This window comes from Nansenia antarctica, assembly GCF_963989245.1.
Source record: "Nansenia antarctica genome assembly, chromosome: 4".
In the NCBI taxonomy this organism is placed as follows: Eukaryota; Metazoa; Chordata; class Actinopteri; order Argentiniformes; family Microstomatidae; genus Nansenia; species Nansenia antarctica.
In genome coordinates, this window is record NC_137689.1 from 32,267,750 (window position 1) to 32,288,952 (window position 21,203).

A 21,203-nucleotide genomic window follows, 5' to 3' on the forward strand; every position below is an offset into this window, starting at 1 on the left:
TATATCTAGATTTATGATATATAATATGATATATCATGTCATATCATGATAGCATGATAACGTTACAACCAGATTCATTTTCAAGTTTTTGTGCAGCGGAAGCCGGCAAAGATATGAGCAAGATATGAGCAATTGCGTCTAGAGTGCAGGGTTGCCAGATGGGGCGGGTTACCGCCGAATGGGCTACTGGATTTATCGGTTATAGACTGGTTAGGCTGTAAATTGTCAATCCCATCTGGCAACCCTGCTAGAGTGACGTAAAAGTCGCATTAAAAGCGACTTGGCAGTTCAGACGGCGGACGCGTTGCTAAATATCAGATATGTATCCGATATAATACCACCTCTGAACACAACCCAGGTCGGATTTTAAAAAGTCCGATTTCATGTGACTTGTGCTGAACGTAGGCTAGATGGTGCTGTGGATACCGGCAGTGACAGTCCGATGAATCAAAATGATATGTTTAACTATGTTGTGAAGCTAATATATTGTTTACAAAGATGTACGGTATTAAACATTTATCTGGGGTTATGATGGGATGAGGCAGTTGTAAGTTCTGCTCTACAGTTTCATTTAGAAGTTCTGCTCTACAGTTTATAAGTTCTGCTCTACAGTTTATAAGTTCTGCTCTACAGTTTCATTTATAAGTTCTGCTCTACAGTTTATAAGTTCTGCTCTACAGTTTATAAGTTCTGCTCTACAGTTTCATTTAGAAGTTCTGCTCTACAGTTTCACGGATCAATGGGTTCAACTCCAGTCATTCAATTGAAGGGGGCGATATTAGGGATTGGACGATACACTCAACTCACGATACGATGCACCTCACGATACGATAGTCATGATACGATATCATAAATAAAACAAGATCAGTGTTTCCCCTAGGTTTGCTGCCTTGGGGGGGTGGCATGGACCGTGGCATGGCCATTAAGCCGCCTCACGCTACGGAAACAGGAGGGCCATTAGGCTCGAGAACCATCGGTTCTCAAGACTACTTACTTATGTGGTCTTGACTACCTGTCCACTTTCTCACCTGGTTCTTGCTGTCTCTCTCTCTGGTGTGCCGACACCATCCTGCTCTCTCTCCTTTTCTCCCTCTCTATCCTCCTCTCTCCCTCTTTTGCTGTCAACCAAAAGGCAAACATAACAACCAGAGTATTTATAATCTAATAAGAGGTATTAATTGATCCATATCAATTCATAACAGAATTATAATTGAATATTGGATTGCTGTGGGCAATGCAGTCAGACTCTCTCACCTGGAAATTGTATGTCCAACTATAAAACTACCGTATTTTCCGGACTATAAGTCAGTCAAAAAATGCGTCACGAAGAGGAAAAAAACATATATAAGTCGCACTGGACTATAAATCGCATTTATTTAGAAATGTATTTCACAAAATCCAAGACCAAGAACATCCATTTAATCTGGAAAGGCAAGTTTATTCAACTACACAATAGCACACAGAACAACAGGCTGAATAGAAGTCAGGTATGTTAATGTAACACATTAACAGTTATTCAGCAACACAATAGCATAAAGAACATACCTAGGAGGCTGAATAGGCTAAATTAACATAACAAGCCAGCAAGTCCAACAAGCAAGTTACCAGTAAGCAAGTTCACCAAGCTACCGTTTGCTAAGCTTCAACAAGCGAATGTTTCATTTCTTCAGTGGTATAGGAGCAGCATATAGTTGTCACAAGCCCAGAGCGGCCCAGAGCGCCCTCGGTCGGCTGTAGACGGTAATGTTTACTCCTTGGTTCATGTCTGTCAGTATGAAGTTCTATATATATATTGATATATATAGTCGCACCTGACTATAAGTCGCAGGACCAGCCAAACTATGAAAGAGTGCGACTTATAGTCCGGAAAATACGGTATATTGTATGTCCAACTATAAAAAACAGACATTTCCAATGCTTCAATCCACTGTCCATGTGCTGTAAATATGCTATTATGGTATTACCATAAAGCCCAATTCTAGCAGAATAAGAAGGATTGTACTATCTTGTTGTATCTACTTTAAGTAAAATAATAAATCCAGTTAGCTCTTTAGCTGGCAAGTGTGCAAGCAGACTAGCTCATCTCATCACCTCTGAGCTAGCTCGCTAGCTTGCTAGTTCTTTGACACTATTTACACTATGGAATTATAGTCACACACTTTCTACTCACAATAATAACAACCAATGTTAACCAACTTTCTCTGTCAGAACACTCAGCAATTATATTTGCTAACGTTTCAACTTTTTTACTTTCCATCTGCAGACATCTCACCCGACAAAAACTATCGCGTCGCGCGCACACTCGCGCAAAATCTTCTATTATTCTCCAGCGCGGCACAGTGCGAAGCGAAGTGTGGAGATAGGTCTGGCTATGAGAGACTACTAGCGGACTAACGTTACCAACGAGCCTATGGGCTTGCCACTCGCCAGATTCGGGTTGGGTGCGTTTAATTTAATTTTTAATTTTGCCATTTAGCAGACGCTTTTATCCAAAGCGACTTACAATTACAGGGACATTCCCCCTGGAGTAACTGAGGGCTAAGTGCCTTACCCAAGGGCACACTAGTAGTGGTGTGGCTTCAGGCGGGATTTGAACTCACAACCTTCCGATCACAAGTCCAACTCACTATCCACTAGACCACCACGTTTAACCATGCGATATTTCGGCCCATCCCTAGTGACTATTGATGTAGCTGTAAATATTGCAGATGGTATGTTTTAAAGCTGTGTGTGGTCCTCATTTCTGCATTTCCCTCCTCAGAATGTTCCTTAACCCCAGTGACCCGTTCAGTGTTCCTAATCATCTCCGAGATCAAGTGGCCGAATTTGAGGGCCAGTACACGACCAATCACATCAGCCAGTTCAAGAGGATACTGGACATTGACAACCACCCTGACCCAGCTAAGGAGAGTTTGTATGAGTAAGTCTACCAGTTGTCTTCCTATGGGTATCAACATGGCTGTGTACTTTTTGTCCTTTTTCTTTTCTTTTTTTTTTAAAATAAATTGCCCCACGATGAGATGTGGTTTAAGGGAGGGGGGAGGGTGGTCTTCTCTATCCCCTGGCTCCATGTCCTAACCTTCCCTTTGTCTCTCTGCTACTGGCCCCTCTCTGTCCTAACCTCCCCTTTCTCTCTCTGCTACTGGCCCCTCTCTGTCCTAACCTCCCCTTTCTCTCTCTGCTACTGGCCCCTCTCTGTCCTAACCTCCCCTTTCTCTGCTCCCCCAGCTACTGGCCCCTCTCTGTCCTAACCTCTCTCTGCTACTGGCTCTGCTACTGGCTCTTCTCTGTCCTAACCTTCCCTTTCTCTCTGTGCTACTCCAGCTACTTTGCCCAGATCCTGGAGGAGTACGGCCCCCTAGGCCCCCAGGACCCTCTGCTGGTGGGGGAGATAGACAACTTCCCCCCCGACGCCCAGGAGAAGATCCAGCTGGCCGGTGGCCTGAAGCACTTCCTGCTTGAGTCGCTCCGCTTCACTGTGGTGTCTGACGCCCTCATCGGACTCATGAAACACGCCGTGTCGCTCCAGGAAGTGACCACGGGGAGTTTGAACAGACTTGAAGATCTGGACTTCATAGGGGATGATCCCCACGGACCCGACCTGAGCAGCAACATTGGTTACTATAACGACCCAGGGATGCTCACAAGCTATCATAAAGGATATCCTCCCAAACAGTCTGTAGTCTGCCCCGGTCTCCCAAACCCTCATACGTTTGACTCTTATGCCTCTCAGTCTGCTTTGTCTGCCAGCGGAGTAGCAGGTGCCTCTGGAACTCACAGAGTCAATCAACCCCATTGCCCTGAAACATTTTCTATGGATCTTTACAATGACACACATGAACAGGGTGGCTGGGAGGAGACTATTATTGTGCCTCAGAAGAGATCTAAAAAGACTGCGGCCGTTCAGGTGGGAAGTTGCTCCCTCACAACTCACTTAATTATTCTGCCGTTTGAAAGCTCGTTCTAAATCAAGTGTTTGTTCAACTGTCTTGTTTTTCCTGTAGGTGTGTTTCCATTCCGCGGGTAACGTGGCTGTGAACACAGAGCCTTATGAGCCTTTTGAACGGAATAATGTGAGTGCTGAAATCGAGTCTGGCAGGGTTCGACATTAACGGTTGCCCGTTAAGTGAAGATATTATTAAAGTGTACGACAGACAGGTGGACAGGCGCGTACGCTTTAATAATATCTTCACTCCACGATCATCTAGTCTGGTCTGCCGTCCGTTGTTCTTCCTGCACACCGATACACAGATCCAGGATCCAGCAGCGTCGTCGCTGTGCAAACAAACCCGGCGAATTCTTTACTTGCTATCGGTCAACCAGTTAATGTGGAACCCTGGTCTGGTGACTGCAGATGCTATGGAAGTGTGACTCTTCTTACATGTGACTTACATGTGACTTACATGCGACTTACATGCGACTTACATGCGACTTACATGTGACTTACATGTGACTTACATGCGACTTACATGCGCTATTCTTTTGTTGCAGGGCGACCTGAGCAAGAAACAGAAGGGTAACGTAGAATTCGAGGAGCAAATCCGTCAAATGAAGAAGGATTACGACGCCATGAAGCAGAAACGGAGGGAGGACATCTCCGCCCTTGAAGTGCAGCTGGAGGAAGTCCATCATAAGATCCAGGTAGGGAGAATCCCTTTAGACTGGCTGTCATAAAGAGAGGGGATGGAACGCACTGCTGTTTGTCATGCTCATGGGCGGATGAACTCAACTGTGTGTTGTGCCCAGCAACTGAGATTAACAGATGGTGTGTTTTTGTGTGTGTCCAGATCACCAATAAAGAGCTGGGCCTGTTCCAGCAGAAGCTGGAGGAGGAGGTGAAGAAAGATCAACAGGAGAAGAAAGACAACCAGGAGACTCTGAAGGCTTTAAAGACCCACATCAAAGACCTGGCTGAATGTCAAGAGAGGTCTGTCTGTCTGTCTCTCTTTCTCTGTCTGGCTGTCTCTCTTTCTCTCTGTCTGTCTGTCTCTCTTTCTCTGTCTGTCTCTCTTTCTCTGTCTGTCTGTCTCTCTTTCTCTCTGTCTATCTGTCTGTCTCTCTTTCTCTCTCTGTCTGTCTGTCTGTCTTTCTCTCTGTCTGTCTCTCTTTCTCTCTGTCTGTCTTTCTCTCTTTCTCTCTGTCTGTCTCACTCTCTGCCTTATGTGGTTTTAGTGGACATGTGTGATTACATGGTCAACATGAACAGCCTTGGTAGATACTGCCGACTATATTCAAATGAATGTGCATGAATGTGCAGGTTGCGTTTCTAAAAAGGTTTTTCACCTTCAACAGCTCCTCCAGGAGTATCAGAGAGAAGAATACGCAATATGAGAGACACTTGAATACCTTCCTGGAGTTAAGGCAAGTCCTAGAACCTATTTGACATGGCATGCGTGCTAATATCACTGAAACATGTGCAGTGTCATGGTAGTGTTTATGGGTCTGTGGGAACACTAGGAATAAATGACACTCATGCTTAACTGACAAGTTTTCTAAGCCCTGGTATGCTAAACCTGCTTACTCAGGTGTGTCCTCACAGGTGTTACCTATTCAATCTAGCCTACCTGTCTATTTAATGGCTGTCATGCACTGTTTTGTATGTAAGACTTGACAAAGGCTACGGCCAATATTAAATCTACACCTTTCTGCATCTGGAACTAGAGTACGGCTTCTACTCCTTCTAATGCTAAACCTGAACTGATCTCTACAGTAACCAGTCAGCTACCGAGAAGATGAGCCTGGAGGATGAGATCAAGAGATGCAGGGACCTGTGTGACAAGTCAGCCAGGAGGTCTCAGGCAGCAGAGGTGTGTGGGCGTGGGGCGTCGACTGACTCGTGGAACTAGAACTGGCTGTTCTGATCCTAGACCGGAATTGTTACCCAAAGTGTACTAGAGTGAAAGAGACTGTGTGTGTGTGTGTGTGTAAAAATATATTGTGAGATTGAGAGCACACAGACTTCCTCATTCTGTTGAAACTACGTCATTGTTTCCCACTTCCTGCACACATACACAGGCTGTGACCGCACCATAACACTCTGACCTAGTTAGTAGACACTTTCACTATGTTTACAAAGTTTTTTTCCAGTTTTGCAAAAATGTGCAAACATGTTGTACACTTACAGTCCAGGATGTCATTAGATTTGACTTTCCACGTATTATGATTTTATGGCACAGTATTCAGGAAGTAAATTCAGATTTTAGTACCACAATTCAATGCAGCAGGTGAAGGGGAATGGCATGTAGAGAAATGTAACCGGTTAGCTTGAACAACATGGTTGAGTTGATGATGACTTCTCTGTATGAGATGTAGTATGTAGAAAACCTCCCTCACTGCATACATGTTCACTACACAGTAAGGCCTAAACAGTATGTAGTATGGTTAGTATACAATATATATAGTATGGTTAGTATATAGTATGGTTAGTATACATTTAACCTGTAGGCAGTATGATGGTTCAGTTCAGCCACACCCTGTCTCTAGCTGTCCATTCATACTGACACTTCCTGTCTCTAGCTGTCCATTCATACTGACACTTCCTGTCTCTAGCTGTCCATTCATACTGACTCTTCTCTTCCTGTCTCTAGCTGTCCATTCATACTGACTCTTCTCTTCCTGTCTCTAGCTGTCCATTCATACTGACTCTTCTCTTCCTGTCTCTAGCTGTCCATTCATACTGACTCTTCTCTTCCTGTCTCTAGCTGTCCATCCTGGAGAACCGGCGTGGGCGTGGCCTGCGGTGCCTCTATAGGTCTCAGTCTGACGCCAGGGCCATCCTGGCCAAGCTCAAAGAAGTGGCCCCCAGGTAGGCAGCAGCAGGACCACCACAGGGTACTCTGTTACAGCACGTGTGTGGCAAAAAAAATAAAAAACCTATTTATCATTACGCTTATACGCTAACTACTGGAAAAAAACCTAAACAACTTGTTGTTGGTGAACGGTATTTCACCATGGCCTCCATCTCCTCCTCCACAGGTATCCACCCCAAATGCTGCAGCCGGGCATAGACTCCTGGAGAGAGTGTGTAAAAGAGGCTGAGGAGAAAATCGCCGCAACTGAGGTGGGTTGGATGGAAAACACACCCACGCAAGTGCCATAATCAGGGCCAAATTTCCATGGATAATTCACAGCTATAATTCACAACTATAATTCACAACTATAGAATTCAATATACAGTATATCTCAAAAGTGAGTACACCCTTTAGATTTTTGCAAATATTCTGTTATATCCTTTCATTATCCTACTGAAACTTTGATACAACTTAAAGTAGTCAGTGTGCTGCTTGAATAACAGTATAGATTTATTGTCCTTTGAAAATTACTCAGTACATAGCTGTTAATGTCTAAACAGCTGGCAACAAAAGTGAGTACACCCCATAGTGAACATGTCCTAATTGTGCCCAATGATGTTGTTTTCCCGCCCTGGTGTCATGTGACTCGTTAGTGTTACAAGTATTCAGGTGTAAATGATAAGCAGGGCTGTTAAATTTGGTGTTTTGGGCACAATTCTCTCTGAATGCTGGACAACATGGCACCTCATAGCAAGGAACTCTCTGAGCAGCTGAAAAAAAGGATTATTGCGCTTCACAAAGATGGCCTTGGCTATAAGAAGATTGCCAACACCCTGAAAATGAGTTGCAGCACAGTGGCTAAGATCATACAGCGGTTTTCCAGGACAGGTTCCACTCGGAACAGGCCTCACCAGGGTCGACCAAAGAAGTTGAGTCCACGTGCTCAGCGTCATATCCAGAGGTTGGTTTCCAAAAATAGACGTGCGAGTGCTTCCAGCATTGCTGCAGAGGTTGCAGAAGTGGGATGTCAGCCTGTCAGTGCCCAGACCATACGCCGCACACTGCATCAAATCGGTTTGTATGGCCATCGCCCCAGACAGAAGCCTCTTCTGAAACCGATGCATAAGAAAGCCCTCAAACAGTTTGCTGAAGACAATGAATCCAAGAACATGAGTTACTGGAACCATGTCCTGTGGTGAGGAGTACCAAGACAAATGTGTTTTGCCTACAGTCAAGCATGGTGGTGGCAGCATCATGGTCTGGGGCTGCATGAGTGCTGCTGGCACTGGGGAGCTGCATTTCATTGAGGGACACATGAATTCCAATATATACCGTATTTTCCGGACTATAAGTCGCGGTTTTTTTCATACTTTGGCTGGTCCTGCGACTTATAGTCAGGTGCGACTTATATATCAATAATTCATAATCTCTGACTGACATGAACTGACATACGGTAATCTCTGACTGACATGAACCAAGGAGTAACTTCCGCTAGCGCCTCATACACGATAGAATAGCCATTATACTTGACAATGTGGACATTAAACACGACAATGTGGACATTAAACATGATGTTATGGACCTTATACACAATGTTATGGACGTTATAAACGATATTAAAGTAATTTATTCCTTCCAGAGACTGTTCTATGTTGCTAAGTTACCCCCGCGAGGCTATTTTGCTACTTCCGCTAGCGCCACATACGCGATAGAATAGCCATTATACTCGACAATGTGGACATTAAACACGACAATGTGGACATTAAACATGATATTATGGACCTAAAACACGATATTATGAACGTTATACACGATATTAAAGTCATTTATTACCTTTCAGAGGCTGTTCAATGTTGCATTGTTTGTAGGCCGCCCTTCATCCTAACTACTTCCGTTTTTCACCAAGCTATCTTTGTCATGGCCTTATACACGATAAATAGTCGTTACACTCGACAATGTGGACATTAAGCACTATATTATGAACGTTATACACGCTATTATGAACGTTATACACGATATTAAAGTCATTTATTACCTTTCAGAGGCTGTTCCATCCTGTTTGCTTGCTCCCGCGACGCCATTTTGCTAACCTTCGTTAGCAACGCGCTAGCTAGCCCTGGCTTTACACTCGATAATTTAAGTATTTCTAACCTTTCAGAAGAAGTTTTAACGTGAATTATGTCCTTCCTGGGCTTACAAATCCTCTCATGTCTCTTCACAGTGCCAGACTAGAGTCAAGCTCAACAGGGTCTTCTTTCCCCGCTGATTCCGCCAAGCCCGTTCCCTTGAACCATGCGACTTATAGTCCAGTGCGACTTATATGTGGTTTTTTCCTCTTCATGACCCATTTTTGGCCTGCTGCGACTTATACTCGGGTGCGACTTATAGTCCGGAAAATACGGTACTGTGACATCCTGCAGCAGAGCATGATCCCCTCTCTTCTGGAAACTGGGCCGTTTTTTAGGGCAGTTTTCCAACATGATAATGACCCTAAACACACCTCCAAGATGACAACGGCCTTGCTGAAGAAGCTGACGGTTAAGGTGATGGACTGGCCAAGTATGTCTCCAGACCTAAACCCAATTGAGCACATGTGGGGCATCCTCAAGAGGAAGGTGGAGGAGTGCAAGGTGTCCAACATCCGTGGGCTCCGTGATGTCGTCATGGAGGAGTGGAAGAAGATTCCAGAAGCAACCTGTGCAGCTCTGGTGAATTCCATGCCCAGGAGGGTTAAAGCAGTGCTAGATAACAATGGTGGTCACACAAAATATTTACACTTTGGGCACAATTTAGACATGTTCACTATGGGGTGTACTCACTTTTGTTGCCAGCTGTTTAGACATTAACAGCTGTGTACTGAGTAATTTTCAATGGACAATAAATCTATACTGTTATTCAAGCAGCACACTGACTACTTTAAGTTATATCAAAGTTTCATTAAGATAGTGTTATCCCCTGAAAGGATATGACAGAATATTTGCAAAAATCTAAAGGGTGTACTCACTTTTGAGATATACTGTATATAAATGAGGGTTGGGTGGTTTTACGGTTGAACCCTAAACCTCGGTATTCAAAAATAGCAAAGATTTTTGTGTCATAAAACCGTCATAAATTGAGATATATATTAAACGCCTTGAGTGTTTGTCCAGTGCCACTGACTGTTGAAGACACTATTGAAAGTGATGACAGAACTTTTAGTAAACATGTATTTGTCAAAAAATACTATTTAGAAGCAATCATAATCACGTGTCACGTGACCGCTTCTCCTCAGAAAGGTACTACTTCTTTATGAAAGGTACTACTACTTTATGAAAGGTACTACTACTTTATGAAAGGTACTACTACTTTATGAAAGGTACTACTACTTTATGAAAGGTACTACTACTTTTAGAAAGGTACTACTACTTTTAGAAAGGTACTACTACTTTTAGAAAGTTACTACTACTTTATAAAAGGTACTACTACTTTTAGAAAGGTACTACTACTTTTAGAAAGGTACTACTACTTTATGAAAGGTACTACTTTTATTTTGACAGCTCTATATTTTGACAGCTCTACCATGGGTACTTACGGACAGTTGAAGAGTCAGAGTGAGGTTGGTTTAATGAGAAAGAGGCAAAGAGGTGTGTGGTCTTAGTGAAAGAGGCTTGTGGTCTTAGTGAAAGAGGCTTGTGGTCTTAGTGAAAGAGGCTTGTGGTCTTAGTGAAAAGCTTGTAGTATGTTCACTGCATCAAGTCAAAAGTTTCACTGATTATCTTGAGCCACAGTTGAAACTTTGCATAGGAACCAAGCTAATGAGAGAGCAGTTCATTCTATTAAGATGCTGTTCCTAGATGTCCTTCTTCATAGATCTTCCTTGCACCCTCCATAAGCGGAGCTAGGTGTGTTAAGTGTTGTATTTGATGCGTTCCATGTATTTTCATGTACGATGTAGCCTACTAAAGTGTGCCTTTCTACGTATATTTGTGAAACTATGAAGTAGCCTAATTGTGTTGCGACTGTGCTTCCTGTGTTTTCACGCTGTTTGACATGAATGTTGCAGAAAGTATAGTGCTCCATCATTCGTGATGGCCGGCTCTGTCAAAGCCCTACAACAATGTCATTTAGAATCCTGCTCTTTAACCGTAAACCAGGGTGATGCCACAACCGTGGAGCACAGCTGTGTGGTTGACACTGAACGAGGACACAGACAGACGCCAGGCATATCAGCTTCACATTTTCATGGTCGCCCCCACGTTCCGTGTGAAGCGGGTCAAAAGAGTGTGCTGAGTGTTTCTGGTTCTCACACAGACGCAGTACGAGGACCAGATGGAGCAGGTGAAGAGGGGGACCAGGTTGTGCACCCTGCCTCTTGTGACGATCCCCAGCGCCCCCCTGCCCCCCCCGGTGCCGGTAAGCCACACCCATATGACTGGGGTCCCCTACATCTGCATCCTAGCTGTCCATAGGCGTGTCTTTCCTTTCATTCCTAGCTCTCTGTTACGCTTGCCTGGCTCTTGACATATGACAAAAAGGGAGACGACACATGGATAACAATAATAGGAGATTTATTAACGTAAATAATGTAGAATAGAAATAATGATAAAGAAACTAGCAACGACAACCAAAAACGGCTGCTGGTCGACAAAGGAAGAGAGAGAGTCCATGAATCTAACCCACTCTTTAAGGTTCCTGGGACAATTAGCATGATCCACCACACCTGAGCCCATCTGGAAGGTCGACAGGACAACAGGTGTTATAGCGCCCCTTATAGGACCAAGTGTGGATCGTCACATCCCCCCCTTAAAACAGAGGCCTACTAAAAAGGTCTCTGGAAATTCTGTTCCCAGATTTATGGTATAACTAAAAAACTAGATTTAATCAAAAATACAAATAATAACAATAATTTATGCCAAAGAAAACGGTGATCTCCGCCACACATCCCAAACATAAAATCCCAACCTCCCCTACAACCTGCCCACCCTCCAGCAATTCCTGGATCCGGGAAAAGCTCTATTTAAGGAGGGAGGAGCAAGAGAAAGAGAGATTAAAGACAAAAGTTTAGAAAGGCAGCATTGATTCACCTGGTAAGGCGCTGGCTCGGACTCTGCAAAGAATGCAAAAAGGTCAGGGGGTTATGATCTGAACAAACGACCACCGGATGGAACCCCCCTCCCACATAACATCAAAGTGCTGCAGAGCCCAAACCAGTGCCAAACAGAACCCAAACAGTAACCAAACAGTAACCAAACAAAACCCAAACAGTACCGATAACTCAGCCAACGTTTCAGAAGTCTTGAGCCGAGGACGCAAAACACCGTCTCCAGGCCCACTCACATCCTCCTCCCACCCTGCTGCCACCACAGGAGTGGATAGAGATGGAGACACCCCATTCACTGTGGTCTGTGTAGACTTTCTACGGTTAGGGGTATCGATCAAATAATTATGTTCGGACACCTGTCGTACAACAGAGTAAGGACCAGTACATTTTGCCTGGAAAACTGGGTCACTCACAGAACAATCATTATGAGGAAGCCATTGACGAACCAACACATCCTCCAAGAGAAAACAACCACTTGCAGAGCTCTCCAGCTCATCCTTAGGCTGAATCCCACTGAGCAGCAGCTTCAGCTCAGGATCCTCCTGTTGTGCTAAAATCAACTCACTCCGAGACAAAGGCGGCGGCAGATCAGAAAACTGAAAAACAGAATTGTCAGGAGTGAACTTATCAGACTCTTTACCATCATCAATTTTAGTTCCATGCAACTCATAGCACGAGTCATGGCGCAGGCAGTAAAAACCTCAGGAAACTCCTTCACACTAAGGTCGGGTCCTGTTGGCCGTGTAAACCCAGAACTAACAACCAGAGGTGGGGGCACATCACTCCACACTCTTCCTCCAGCCAGGTTATTTCCTAAGATGACGGCCACACCCACCACAGGCAGAGAGGGTCGAACACCAATGGTCACTACCCCCTGGACCAGATCAGAGTAAAGCTCAATTTCATGCAAGGGGATAGACAAAGTCTGCATCCCCATTCCTCTAATCAAAACGCTGGTCCCCACACTTGACTCCTGAGAGAATGTCAAAACAGATTCCAATATAAAAGATTCTGAAGCCCCTGTATCACGAAGTATCTGGACAGGCACTTTCTGTGGGCTTCCCACCAGAGAAACGAAACCTGTAGTAATAAACGGGCCAAAATCAGGATCCTCCTCGCTAATCTGTATGGAGACAGAGCCCTGTAGTGCCACCGCCAACTCAGTAGCCGCAGGTGAGCTGGATACTGAGGATGCCATCACCCCTGGTTTAAAGGGAGACCCCTCGGCAACCCCAGACACTCTTCCTCCTGCCCCACCAGCATGCGCTGCAAGAACCGACGGTCTAACAGAGCCCCCGTTCCCACTGTAGGTTTTCTTTCCTTTTAGGACAGGACACTCCTGTTTCCAGTGACCCTTCTCAAGGCAATAATTGCATGTCGAGTTAGGATCTACTCTACTCTGACTGCCATGCTCCGACTTTGAAAAGGGGACAGAATAACCAGGACCTTCGTTAGGGAATTGTGTACGATTTACCAATAGGTCAGTCACGTTCTGATTATTTCTATGGCTCCCCTCGCTACGAAAACGATGGTCACCAAACTGACTCAGTACAAATTCATCTGCCAACACCGCGGCTTGACCTGCTGTTTTCACCTTGTGTTCGTTAACGTAAGTGGCAATGCGATCAGGGACAATGGTTTTAAACTGTTCCAAAATAATCAAATTTGACAGATCCTCCAGAGTATTCACCTCTACCGCCACGCACCAACGATTGAAATGGCTGGTTAGTTCTCTTACAACCTCAACATGAGTTTGTTTATCATGTTTCTTCCATTGTCTAAACCGCTGTCTGTAAGCTTCAGGAACAAGTTCATATGCCCTAAGGATAGCGGCCTTAACTGTATCATAATCTTTCCTCTCTCCACCATTAAGAGCAATATAAGCTTCCTGAGCTCGGTCAACAAGCACACTCTGCAGTAATGCGGTGCGGTCTGAAGTAGACCAGTCCCTATCGTCGGCAACACTCTCAAACAGTGAAAAGAATATATCAGGATCTTTTTCATTAAACTTTGGCAACAGTCTAACCATGGCAGACAAATTATCTCTCTTAGAATCGCCACCTCCACCGTCAGATAACTTTCCCTCAGCAATCAACTTAAGGCGCTCCCGTTCAAGAGCCAATTTATCCAACTCCAACTCCCTGTCCCTCGCACGCTCTCGCATCTGAAATTCACGCTCTCGCGTCTGAAATTCACGCTCTCGCGTCTGCTCTTGCATCTGAAATTCACGCTCTCGCGTCTGTGATTCCATCTGTAATGCTAACAATTCCTTCTGTTGATCAAATGTTAACTCAGTGGACCCAGATACAACCCCAACGGGTATTTTAGGGACAGACTATTTACCCTTTAGTATGCCCCTATTAATTAACGTAGTCTGTAAAGCCTCCACTACGTCCTGTTTCTTTGCTCGGCCTTTCACCACCTCAAGCTTAACCTCATAATGTTCAACAACCTTCCACAGTTGTTCCTGTAACAATCCATCGACCGACGGAGCTTCCACAAACTCCTCAAAAACATCCATAACTCAATATAATCAAATAACCAATATTAACCAACCCTAACAAACGGGAATCTCCCCTCCTATTACAAACTCCTCCTATAAACTACTCCCATATCAGCCATAATCTTCAGCCCATTTAAAGCGAGTAACTGTGCGCACATACAAAACAGAAAAGTAACTAACATACTTCGTAAGAGCTGCCCCGCATCTAACTCAGTAATGACTGACTAACCACTCAGCTAGTCTTCAGTGCGTTCACATGCAACTCTTCCACCCGGCAAATGCCTGGTGGCGCCCCCGCGTTCAACACACCAAAAATAACAAACGAAAACAATAAACAAGCGTTAAGCGCTTCTACTCCTAGCACGGGGGTTCACGTATAGCTCTGATGGTATCTAAACCACCCGCCCTACCTATCCTTCTCTGCTTTGCATAGAACACAGCACTCACCAAACTCCAGCCGAAGATCACAGCCAATATCAAGAGTTACGTCCTTGTCAGCACAGTCGGACGGCCAGCTCCCCCTCGTCACCAGCACCCAAACCAACGTACCAAATATATTAAACAATACATTAAATCCAATCCAACCAAAACCCAATAACTATAACAAATAACCATGCGAGTCTCCCAATATAGAGTTGGACACATCCAACAATCCAATCCCGAATATCAACTATGAAAAGGGAGAGAATATTGCTCTCACCAAATTCACTCCCGGACGAGCACCCAATTTGTTACGCTTGCCTGGCTCTTGACAAGGTGACAAAAAGGGAGACGACACATGGATAACAATAATAGGAGATTTATTAACGTAAATAATGTAGAATAGAAATAATGATAAAGAAACTAGCAACGACAACCAAAAACGGCTGCTGGTCGACAAAGGAAGAGAGAGAGTCCATGAATCTAACCCACTCTTTAAGGTTCCTGGGACAATTAGCATGATCCACCACACCTGAGCCCATCTGGAAGGTCGACAGGACAACAGGTGTAATAGCGCCCCTTATAGGACCAAGTGTGGATCGTCACACTCTCATTTACATGTGTCATTTTCAAACCCTCATTTGTCGTGCGGTGATATTCGGTCAGTCAGATGTTGTGGTGATATTCGGTCAGTCAGATGTTGTGGTGATATTCGGTCAGTCAGATGTAGGGGTGTAACGGATCACCTAACTCACGGATCGGATCGTGTCACGGTTTTTGAGTCACGGATCGGATCATTTTTCGGATCAACACAAAACATAAAAATAAAAATGTATTGTTGAATGTTGATGAGGAATTTTCGAATTCTGTAAAAACACCACTTTTACTGTGTAAAACCCAACAACATTCAAGATGTCAAAACTGGTGTATATATATGTGTGTGTGTATATATATGTACGTATGTATGTATGTATATATATATATACATACATAACATATTCTACACTCAAACATTAGGCTACATATTAAACAGAAACACACATTCAACTTAAATGATGCAGTAGGAGAGAGGGAGGAGGCACCTGGTTGCAGCAGTGAATCACTGGGCTCTTTAAAGCAGACAAATAAACATGTTTTATGCCATTTTTAACTAAATAATAAAGTGAAACCTTACTTTAAACATGGTATGAAAAAATTGGCTACATTATCAGAAGTTGTCAAGCTGCCTTTTTCGTGCCTCCCGTCAACACACCAGGGTGAATATCGCGGCAAATGCGTGCATGTGTGGCCATGCTCATACGACTTTCTCGTTGCACAACGCTTAAACACCGTAACTTTTTTATCGACCACACTTTGTCCGTCATTGTTATAATTGACAGAGAAGCCAAAGTGCTCCCATACATGGGATTTAAATGACGAGGGAGGCATTTCGAGTTCTTCTCTGTCGCCAACATTAGCAACTCAACTCAACTCGCCATGATACACACTAGGCTGCGTTCGTAAATTTGCTCTGAGAGCGCTGGAGAGCACACTGGGTCCGACGTCATAAAGGGACCAAGTAATTTGATTGGACAAGAGGCGTTCCATGAATGCTGATCAGATTCCAGAGCGAATTTACGAACGCAGCCTTGTTGTTCTGGAAATTTGTTTCCATTATCAACCTATCATTGCGCTTTAGAGTAAAACAAAGCACGCAACTGTCGCGTCTATCTTTTCATGGCAACTCTACATTGTGATTTACAAGAGATATTAACTAATATTAAGTAATATTATTACTTGGTTACATTTTGCAATTGATCCGCGGTACACATGCGTGCCGAACCGTGGGGGGCGATCCGTACGGATGATCCGTTACACCCCTAGTCAGATGTTGTGGAAGGGTTTGACACGGTCAGATTTTACAGGAGCTACTTTGACCCTCAACTGTAAACCTGTACATAAAAGCTGTTTTAGAAGAAGCTCTGTGTGATGCCCCTCTGAAGTTAATGTTGGTTTACAATTCAATTGTTGGCCAACAGTGGAGTAAAAACTGTTGGATGCAGTAACTCTGCTCAGCATGGGTTAGACCCTGATCATCCTAATGAGTTAAGTTGTTCTTGTTTCCTGTGTAACTGTGTTTCTGTCTCCTTTGCAGATGTTGTATCCAACTCCGCCTCTCCCACAACTCCCTCGCTTCCCAGGGGCTCACCCCCGCTACGTACACCCCATGTACGGCCACCCCGGGGCGCCCAGAGCCCCTCCAGCACCAGAACATCCTGGCCAAGACGGACCACCCCCTGGCCTGGCTGGAGGGACAATGTACTCCAATCTTCAGAGTGGCCCAGCCAATATGCCTGCCCAGGCCCAGGCCCAGACCCGGCACCAGGCCCAGCACCAGGCCCAGCACCAGGCCCAGCACCAGGCCCACCACCAGACCCAGCACCAGGCCCCACAGTACAACAGTGTTTTCGAGAACATTCTGGACCGTCTCAGCAGCATGTTCCCTCATTACAGCAGGTAACACACACACACACAGTGGACTAATGGTGCTTTTCCACTAGAGGGCTGACCCGGGTCGACCCGGGCTGGCCCGGTTTATTATCCTTTTTCCATTGCCAACCGAGCTGGCCCGAAGCGAGCCGAACCGGGCCGAAAGGTACCTTTTTAGCTACCCTTCAAGAGCAGGAACTACAGGGCCGAAAGGTACTTTTTTGCCAGGCTGCATGTGACGTGTGACGCTGCACACCGTTGATTGGTCAATGGAAATCGTCATCCCATGTTCATAGATTTCAACACTAACCGCCATTTTTAAATACCACAACAGATTTCGCTCTAGGAAAATGTCACTTACTGCTTCTGTAATAACGTATTAATAAAGATTTGAAAAAATATGATAACCATCGTATTATCTTAGTTTAATGTCATTTCAATGCATCATAGAACTTTTATTTACAACAAGCATAAAAAAAATCGCTATTATGGCGATGTCCTGTAGAACTGAAAGCGGCAGGTAACAGGCAGGTAACAGGCAGGTAACATCCATATGCTGTATATATAAATAATGGCGGTGTCGACCGTGATAGCAGTGTCGTATCGACACCATTCAAATGGTTTCAGATTCCCTGTCCTCTCCCCTATCCGGACACGTTTGAATTGTTATCCTAACCCACGGTAAACCACAGTTATTAACCCGCAAAGGGCACCGTGTTTGTCAGTGAATAACACCGGCTATGAAGGTGGTACAAACACAATACTCCTTTGCTAACTTCACCATCGGTATACAGTCATTTTGAGCCCTGAACCACCGCGCTGACACCCCGAGAAGATATGCTTTTAACCGTAAACTCAATGAACCGGGAGTTCACCCGCTGCTGCAAGCGTATCTATAACGAACGTGGAGATTGAATGAGCCCCGCGTCAGTTAGCCTTTCCGTAGAAATACGTCGCACCGTTATATATATATATATAACGTTACATGTTTTAAGGCTGATCTGTGCATGATAGTGCTGCATTATGTTGATCTATTTATATCGATCTATTCTTGCCAATTCCTTATTACCAGTGGAAAGGGGGAAGACTAAAACACTTTGAATGGGATGGATAGGACTTTCCGTTCAATGGAGGAAGCATGACACTCGCGAGTTCATCTCGCTTTTCCCCCCGTTGATGTATTAAACAATCTAAGCAATCTAATCAGAGCAGTTGTTATTGTGTAATATTATTGATGGATGTGCCATTTTTGATGGAGAGCAGTGAGCGGATGACTTGATGTGAGCATGTATTTGACTAATGCCGATAGATTGTCTTGCTCCGAAACCCGAGCTGCCGTTGCAGACAGGATTGTTCCTTCAAACTACCGTAATTCATGAACTATATGCCCAATCTAAAAAATTCAAACAGTTTCTGAAAGCAGAGAAGTTGCACTTTTTGAACAGTTGAACTTTTCTAGGCTTATTACGGTAGTTCACCAACAAAAAAAAGCATTTCCACTGTTGAGCTGTATAGCGGCACTTATTACAGTGAAGGCTAGGCTTTTTTGTAACTCTTCTCAATGTGCGTGTTCCAGGCCAATCCTGACTAACTTCATCCAGGACATTCGCTTGGCCAACGGGGGTGCCCTGAACTCCCTCTCCTACCAGGAGGTCATCAACAGAGTGGCCCAGCTCATCCTGGACCACCAGGACAGCACCAGGGTGAGGAGAAGAGAGTTTCAGCAGTTTTGGGAAGTCAAATCATTTAGGTTTTTATCCAGTCGATTCCAGAGACAATGCTTTTTTGGACAAAGCCGGAAGGCGTAACTTAACTTTTTCAGAGCAGAGTTTTTTATCGTCTTTGTCCTTGGTGCAGACCATCTGTTGTTTTGGGTAATAGGTGATGAATTTCCCACAGGGTTTGGGTAGACAAAACACCATGTTTCAGAGGCCATTTGGGGACTGACTGATGACCCAGAGAAACGTTTCTAGGAAACCCCCAGGCACAATCACTGGGTTAAAATTAACATTTGAAAGGAAGCTTGTCCTTGAAGTAGACTTGGGATGGAAGTGTTGTCTAGATGATGGCTCAGTGTGGTCTACCTGTGACAGGAACCCTGCTGTCATTCTCCCAGCCAGCGCTGTCCTCTACATGCCTTGTGTTGCTGTCCTCTACATGCCTTGTGTTGCTGATTCCTGCTGTATCTGTCTAGGAGCAGATGAACCATGCCGGTAGAATGGACCCCGGGGTCTACGGTGGGCAGCCACAGCTGTGTGGAACCCCCCCTCCACGCTCTGACTCCCCTGGCTCAGTCCGCTTCACGGGAACCCCTCCCCTCTCCCACTGGAAGAGCATGGGCGCCCACGGCCGCCTGCCCTCCCAGGCGGTGAGTCTCAGACGCACTCGCCCCAAATACGCCCAGCAACACTCAATTCCCATGGTCTGTGATTAGTGTGTTTATTGTGTGTGTGTGTGTGTGTCTCCTGTACAGCTGAACATGGAAGATCCCTGTATTATCTGCCATGAAGACATGTGTCAGGAGGATCTGTGTGTTCTAGAGTGCCGACACAGCTTCCACAGGGAGGTAAGGCATCACAACCTGTCATGTTCAGAGTCTGGCAGACCATCCTTCATGTTGGTAGTAAATGTTCACTCTTTAACTTCCATTCTGATTCAAATGAAATTGTCTTGGAAGTGAAACAATCTCCCCTCTGTTATACGGGGTGGGTAGACATTGGAGTTCCTGCTCTCTTCACTTCTTGTCGGTTTGACTGTCTGTCTGTCTCCCCCTCCCTCTCCCCCTCCCCCCACCCTCCCCCTCCCCCCACCCTCCCCCCCACCCTCCCCCTCCCCTCCCCCCCACCCTCCCCCTCCCCTCCACTCCCTCCCTCTCCCCCTCCCTCTCCCCCTCCCCCTCTCCACCCCTCCCCCTCCCCCTCCTCTCCCACCCCTCCCTACCCCACCCCTCCCTACCCCTCCCTACCCCCCCCCTCCCTCCCTACCCTACCCCTCCCTACCCCTCCCCCTCCCCCTACCCCTCCCCCTCCCTACCCCTCCCCCTCCCCCTCCCTACCCCTCCCCCTCCCTACCCCTCCCCCTCCCTCCAGTGTATTAAGTCGTGGCTGAGGGAGCAGAGCACCTGTCCCACCTGCAGAGAGCACGCCCTCCTGCCTGAGGACTTCCCCATGCTGCCAGGCAGAGCGCGCCGGGGTCAGACACCTGCAGCCTTCTCCTAAGCCCCCCCCCTACCTCCCGGTTTCACAGCCCTGGACCCCCCCTCTTAAAACACAATATTAAAGCCTTCGTAAATCTCTGGCATGTTAATGAAAAAAAGGACCAAAGGTATTTTTGTTTGGGTTTGATTAATGATTTGTCATTCCATGATCGATATTTTCTTAATCATGCATGCAACTTTTTTAAAATGCATTTTTTTATTCAGCATGTACGTGTGCCATTCGTTGTTTTAAGTGTCTGTTTTTATTTGATTGTGATCCATTTCATTTTGTGTTTAAACTGTTTGAAAACAGCAAACCACAGCATTGTCTTTTGAGACATGCTTGAGTATAAAGAATGGTTTTGTTTGACCAGATTACTTGATAAAAGACATGTTTTTCTTTTGATTATGGGTTCAGCAAATTCTGAAAGTCTTAAGGCTACTATGCCATGTGTAATAAAGCTTAATTGGCACGTTACTTTGTTTGAAGCTTGGCTGTTTGAAAAATCACTTTTTTTTTCTACCAAATTACTTTTGTATGATTCATGTTTTAAGATTATAACTCTTAATTAAAATGTGTCTACTATCAGACTTGTGTTGGGTCAGTTTATCTGGAAAGACTGAAGCACGTTGTGCTCTCAGTAAGGAAGATGTGGAAGTTTGGTAAAGACAGATCATCTCTTTACATGCTCAGAACATTGGTCCATTTCTTTTGATTACAGTCTGATCTCAAATATAGCCTAG

At 45.0% G+C, this 21,203-nt stretch overlaps 1 protein-coding gene across 2 annotated transcripts in view; it reads left to right on the forward strand.

The window, feature by feature from the left end:
- ttc3 (tetratricopeptide repeat domain 3) overlaps positions 1 to 21,082 on the forward strand; it is a 60,804-nt gene extending 39,722 nt beyond the window's left edge. Inside the window, exons 31-45 of one of the 2 annotated variants that reach the window (XM_080528582.1) lie at positions 2,762 to 2,920; positions 3,229 to 3,907; positions 4,005 to 4,073; positions 4,492 to 4,641; positions 4,788 to 4,927; positions 5,293 to 5,361; positions 5,711 to 5,807; positions 6,702 to 6,805; positions 6,976 to 7,060; positions 11,082 to 11,183; positions 16,929 to 17,290; positions 18,840 to 18,966; positions 19,458 to 19,631; positions 19,737 to 19,829; positions 20,353 to 21,082. In XM_080528582.1, the coding sequence (XP_080384708.1) occupies positions 2,762 to 2,920; positions 3,229 to 3,907; positions 4,005 to 4,073; positions 4,492 to 4,641; positions 4,788 to 4,927; positions 5,293 to 5,361; positions 5,711 to 5,807; positions 6,702 to 6,805; positions 6,976 to 7,060; positions 11,082 to 11,183; positions 16,929 to 17,290; positions 18,840 to 18,966; positions 19,458 to 19,631; positions 19,737 to 19,829; positions 20,353 to 20,481 (2,539 nt within the window). In that variant the 3' untranslated portion in view covers positions 20,482 to 21,082. The remainder of the gene's footprint in view (positions 1 to 2,761; positions 2,921 to 3,228; positions 3,908 to 4,004; positions 4,074 to 4,491; positions 4,642 to 4,787; positions 4,928 to 5,292; positions 5,362 to 5,710; positions 5,808 to 6,701; positions 6,806 to 6,975; positions 7,061 to 11,081; positions 11,184 to 16,928; positions 17,291 to 18,839; positions 18,967 to 19,457; positions 19,632 to 19,736; positions 19,830 to 20,352) is intronic. The other variant, XM_080528583.1, reaches the window with a different exon arrangement.
- The last annotated feature ends 121 nt before the right edge of the window (positions 21,083 to 21,203 follow it).